Genomic DNA, 6,000 nt, shown 5'->3' with positions numbered 1-6,000 from the left:
AGACGCGCATACGTCTAGCGCAAGATGGCGGATGGTCCCAGTGTCGAGTTGGAAAGGGTAAGTAAATCATTTTTGGGTACCTTTGAATTCAGCACGAACCCTGGTTGTTTCTACATGTGAATTTACAGTTAATAAGTCGCGATCGCAAGTTAATCTGAATAATCTGAATAAAACGTATGCTGTCGATATGGCCACCGTATGTGTATCATCTATACTAAGTCTTAATATATTATTTTGAGAAAACAAAGGAGAAGTATGTGCATCAAAGCTAGAGTTGGTAATGATTCTTACTATGCGTTTCTGTAATATTTTCAATCGACATAGATTGGTTCGATAAGTAGAGCCCCAGGTAATATTGAAACAGTAAAGATAAGAGTATACTAAGGCATAGTAAAGCATAAAAAAGATAATTGTTTGTTCATTTGTTTGTTTGGCTCAGAGATATGGATCCACAACTAAGTAAATCACGTTTTGCTTATGAGGCACGTGTGAGAGACATTCTAACCTCAAAGGTTACAGCGAAAAAACGAGGTGACTTGGAACGTGTTAAAAGGGTAGGTATATAACGATTCTTTCTTTGTAAAGAAATATGAGGTGTAATTAAGGAGATAAACTATTAATTAGTTTAGGCTGAACTTATCTTGAATGAATCGCCTTTTTCAGGGGCGGATCCAAGGGAGGGATACGCGCACCCTCCTCGAGCAACGTTTTGCTCCTATTTTGTGCCCTTCGGTTGTGGTGTGCACCCCCAGACAACTTTGTGCACCTAGTTTGTGCCCTCTTGTGCTCTTCAGTCGATATATGCAGTTCTACTGCATGCGGTTTTTATAGATATGTGTTTGAAGAAATGAAAATCTTCATTTTTTGATATTTTGCCCAGCAAAACATTAGAATGACATTATCACGATGAGCGCGTGCGCTCTAAATTCATGCGCAGAAATGATGCGCGCAAACAATGCCCGCAAACGTCCTTAATTATTCTTCATAGTTATTTGTTTAGTTAATCATAACACTCTATTTATTTGTTTTGGGTTCTTTTTTTCTAGTGCGAAGATAAGCTAGTGCTAATCAAAGAGGAATGGAAAGCGTTTCAAGAGCAATTTAAGGAAAATGCTCGGGTTGAGAGAGCTGAGGATGGCGAATACGACGACAGTGATGGTGACCAAGATGAAGAGAATGATGAAGAAGAGGGCGAATGTGAAGGCGACGAAGAGGATGAGTATAGAAATGAAGAGGAATGGGACAGTGGAGGAGACGGCGAAAGCTACAGCGACAAGGAACATAAACTTGAAAACCAAAAAAGGAAAGAAGAAGAAGAAAAAGAAGACTGTAGTAACAAGGAAAAGAAGATGAAAACAGAAGGCAGCCGCTTAAAAAAGCAATGTCCACATCCAGGATGCAAGGCATCAGTTATACACATTCCAAGACATCTCGTAAGTGTGCATAAGTGGGAGAAAGAAAAAGCACGGAAAGCTGCTACCAGATATGGTCTTCGTAAGAAGTATACTTATAAAGAAAAACTCCTTCAAACAAACCCAAAAGCTGTCGGCAACAAACAAGAGAATCGTAAAGACTACCATACCAGAAGACTATGTCCGATTCCTGGATGTATGTCAATAGTTCTTCGTCTTCCTCAGCACTTGAAAAACGTACACAAAGTAAACAGTAAATCAAAAGAGTATTCTGAGATGCTACGTACTGCCATTAAAAACCCCAAATGTGTCCTTGTAAAGAAAACTCGCTGCCCCGAGGCACGAGAAGATGATGTGAGACCTGAATTAAACGAGAAAGACGATATGCAACCAGAAGTAGACGAGAGAAATGATATGGAACCAGACGTAGACGAGAGAAATGATATGGAACCAGAAGCAAGCGAATTATCACTAGAAGTTGACGATGAATTAGTCTTAGAAGGAGAAGAAGAAAATGCAAATAATGACATTGATGAACAGTATCGTCAATAATGCTGATAAAGATTCAATCCAAGACACACCAGCTTCCGTAAGGGCTGTGCTATCAGAATTTTCGTACTGGCTTCATTCTGCTGACGGGGGACATAAAGAAGAAAAAACAGCTAACCAGCATAGTAGGCAAGTGGAAAAGATTCTGTTTATCATTGAAAAAGATCCCGTAAAACAGAATTTAACATTGCTTTTAGACAAACAAGCGGTAAGAAATAAGTTTCTGCATCAATATGCTGAGTCAAAATTTCATCCAGGCACCATTAAGTCTTATCTCACAAGTTTGCGTCATTTTTATGATTTTCTAATTTCGGAAGAACCTGAAGAAGTACCATTTGACAACAAATTGCTTCAATCGTTAAAAGAGAAGGTCATACGGTGGAATAGCTCGTACAAAAAGGTCACTGGTAAAAGAATGTGGAAGAAAGCCGAAGAGGATTTTGACTCCCTGATAACACCTGATAAGGTAAAAGAATTCGAAAGAAGCGAAGCAGTAAGACAGGCTATTTCATATCTTGGAAAACTGTCGGGTGCACACAATATCGAAATCACCCAGCATGTGTACACACTTATACGCGATTTTTTGATGACAGAAATCAGTTTTAATAATGCTCACAGATCTGGAGTAATAGCCAACATGCAGCTCACAGAATTTGAGCGCGGACAAAAAGAACAAGACCAGATAGTTGTCGACGTTTTTGAGCACAAAACAGTTCATATACATGGACCAGCTCAAGTAGTTTTTAACCCCACGTTACACAGCTGGGTTAATATATTTTTGAGAAATTGTAAGGTCCTGCTTACCAAACGCAGCTAATGCTTCGCAGTTGTTTTTGTCATGGAATGGAGAGAAGATGACGTCCGGCCAGATAACAATGTGTGTAAAATCCGTTTGGAAGAAGGCGGGGTTAGAAGGGGTAGTTTCTGCCACAGCAATGCGAAAGGCTGCTGTAACTGTCACTTGCGATAACACAGAAGCTGGCATGAGCTCTGACCTCGCAGACTTGATGGGTCATCGAGTCCAAACGCAGACGAAATACTATCGACTAAGAAACAAGAAAAAGGTGGCAGCAAGAGCATCTAAAGAACTTTCAAAATCGATGAGGGATGTCCCAGACGAGAGAAAGCTTCAAGAGACTGCAGCGGTTACCTCCATGGAAACCTCCATAGACACCCACGACAGTAGTGGAAAGAAAGTAGAAACCAACGATGACGAACATCGACCTTTTCGTTTCAGCAACAAAGAACTAAAAGAAATAAGGAGGATTTTTCAAGCAGAGATCATTGCAAAATCAATATCCATGGATGATGTAAGAAATAAAATCGAAAAAAATGAAATCCTGAAAGGCCTCAGACCGAGAAGGGTTTATGACAGAGTTAGATCAGAATGGCGCTGCAAAACACAGCTAGACGACTCTTGCGACTGTGTTCCCGTGGAGACAGAAAACATCAGAGATAAAATGGAAAGGATAGATGGTACTGATGATGACCAAGATGAAGCTGCAAGCGCCTTTTCCGTCAGCGTGGTTTACCCAACTACTGAAGGCAGTCAGGGGCATGGCATATTTTCAACTGGAGAAATCTTTATAATTCAGAAAGCTTGTCGCGACATCATCGCTTTTGGTCCCATCTCGAAAATACGCATCAGCAACCATCTGGAGAAAACCGAGTCGGGAAAGATAATGCTGGAGAAATTCACATCTGAACAGCTCTTAAATCGGGTTAAGTATGAAAGAAGAATGAAAAGACGCCAGACGAAATAAGTCATGCACCACCATCCAATAAGAGTTTGTAAGGCGAGTTGAGATTCGTGATAGTTTTGATTCATCAGCTTTTTAATTATAAATTAAGCCAAGCTTTCGAGCATCTTGCTCTTCAGCTCTAGCACAGCACGCCATGAAGACTGGCCACAGCATTGGTTGCCTTGGTTGTTCTGTAGTTCATAAAGAAGAACGATGGCACACAGAGGAAATGGTTGGAGGCATGGAAGATTGCTAGTGAATCGCATGCTCTCTTTAATAGAGATAGTGCAAGAACTTTACCTGATAGCTATCGTAGCTTGATAGACAATTAAAATTGTATCTTAATAGCCCAAAAAATAGCGCGCGCAATTAATTATCCCTTCGTAACACGCGCGCTCCTAACAACGGATACATTTGACTGTAACACGCGCACATTGTTATGTTGCGTGTTTCTAGTGAAAATTGTCACAACCGTTTGCCCTGATGAAGAGCAAGATGTTCGAAAGCTTGGCTTAATTTATAATTAAAAAGCTGATGAATCAAAACTATCATGAAGACACCTTCAGTTTACAGTTTTGCATGCTTCGCTGAATAGGCTCCTCTCCCAACTGACACAACTTAGTTTAAAACTATTTTAACATGATATTTGTTCATCGTTGTTGAGTTTGTTTCTTATCAAGGAAAAAAAAAAAAACTATTAAGAGAGGAAATAACTGTTACTTAGGCACTGTTGAAGTTTTTTGACAAGAAGAAAACTCTTAATCCTGATTTACACGTGATCGCAGACGATCGCAGACGCTGGCGATCGAGTGCGATTATATGTGAACAGCTCTGCGATCGTATGCGATTATGTGCGATCGCCATCGCAGACGATCGAAGGAATAGAATCGGGTTCTATTCCTGCGATCGGTTGCGATCGTTTGCGATCACTTTCGATTATATGTGAACAGAATTCTGCGATCGTGAGATTGTAAGTGTCCCACAATTCTCAGTTTTGCCTTGCATAAAACACGTGTTGATTTTCGCAAGCAAAAAACATGTCTTTTTAGATTTGTTTCAGATATAACTGGTTCAAAAGTATCAACTCACGATTGTATATGCTAATTTACGTTTGTAAGCTATATAGGCAAGTAAATAACTATTCAAGTATTCAAATATTCACAATCATAAATCCGAACGTTTCTTTTTTGATTTGCCAGCGATTCCTTGTTTAAGTAAGGTTAACGAGAGTAGAATATCGCGCTGATCAATACTACTTCGTCTCCGTCGTCTATGTTGAATATATGTACTTTGTTTTACGGTTGAGTGATAATTCGCGGATTCAGGTGTCAACAGATCGCCGGCGATCGATATGTGAACTTTCGATTTGAGATCCTCGGTTGAGAGGATTCCGCGATCGAGCGATCGTCTGCGATCATATGTGAACCAGGCTTTATGCTAGAATATGATTCAAAGATTATTCCATTGTTGTAACATTTTGACAAGAAACCCAAGCGATTTTATTTAAGAATATGATTCAAACATTACACTATTCATTGTTGTTATATTTTGACAGTGAACCCAGGCGTTGTTATATTAGAATATGATTCAAAGAATACTCGATTCGTTATTGTATTTTGACAGGAAACGCAGCCATTGTTATTTCATAGCATGATTTAAAAATTACTCGATATGTTTTTCATATATTTGGACAAGTAACCCAGGCGCTATTATTATGACTCATTAGGCGTTATTATATGATTCAAAGATTATTTGATTCATTTTTGTATCATTTAGAGCTATGATTACGAAATTAAAAATGTTATTTTCAAAAGTACCCTATGTCGTTTCAAAAGTGCCCTATACAGTTACCAAAGTGCCCTATGAAGTTACAAAAATGTCCTATACAGTTACCAAAGTGCCCTATGAAGTTACGAAAATGCCCTATGTAGTTACCAAAGTGCCCTATGAGGTTACAAAAATGCCCTATGTAGTTACGAAAATGCCCTATGTAGTTACCAAAGTGCCCTATGAGGTTACAAAAATGCCCTATGTAGTTACAAAAGTGCCCTTTCTAGGTTACAAAAGTGCCCATTTATCTAGCTCTCTCTCTCTCTCTCTCTCTCTCTCTCTCTCTCTCTCTCTCTCTCTCTCTCTCTCTCTCTCTCTCTCACTTTCTCTCTCTCTCTTGTTTTAAATATTTCTCTTTTGTTTCCTTTATCATTGATAAACCAAGTACACTTTTTCTCTAAACAAATTAGAACTCAAAAATCGAATTATGAAATCAAAGCAACTACTAGGTTACTTACCTTGACAAA

General features: G+C 39.1%; 1 protein-coding gene and 1 pseudogene across 1 annotated transcript; both read left to right on the top strand.

The window, feature by feature from the left end:
• The first annotated feature begins 282 nt into the window (after positions 1-282).
• LOC148908867 (uncharacterized) lies at positions 283-1,964 on the top strand. The gene is made up of 2 exons (XM_089035989.1): positions 283-554; positions 1,047-1,964. The coding sequence occupies exons 1-2, from the start codon at positions 444-446 to the stop codon at positions 1,962-1,964; spliced, it is 1,029 nt and encodes a 342-aa protein (XP_088892115.1). The 5' UTR covers positions 283-443.
• A 20-nt stretch (positions 1,965-1,984) lies between these two features.
• On the top strand, positions 1,985-3,998 carry LOC148908866 (uncharacterized; annotated as a pseudogene).
• Positions 3,999-6,000: the final 2,002 nt, after the last annotated feature.

Source organism: Actinia tenebrosa, unplaced genomic scaffold (assembly GCF_029948245.1).
Source record: "Actinia tenebrosa isolate PJP-AT-01 unplaced genomic scaffold, QUT_ActTen_1.0 PGA_scaffold3__52_contigs__length_22856419, whole genome shotgun sequence".
NCBI lineage: Eukaryota > Metazoa > Cnidaria > Anthozoa > Actiniaria > Actiniidae > Actinia > Actinia tenebrosa.
The sequence above is the reverse complement of the archived record's forward strand: the minus strand, read 5'-3'. Positions and strand labels throughout refer to the sequence as shown.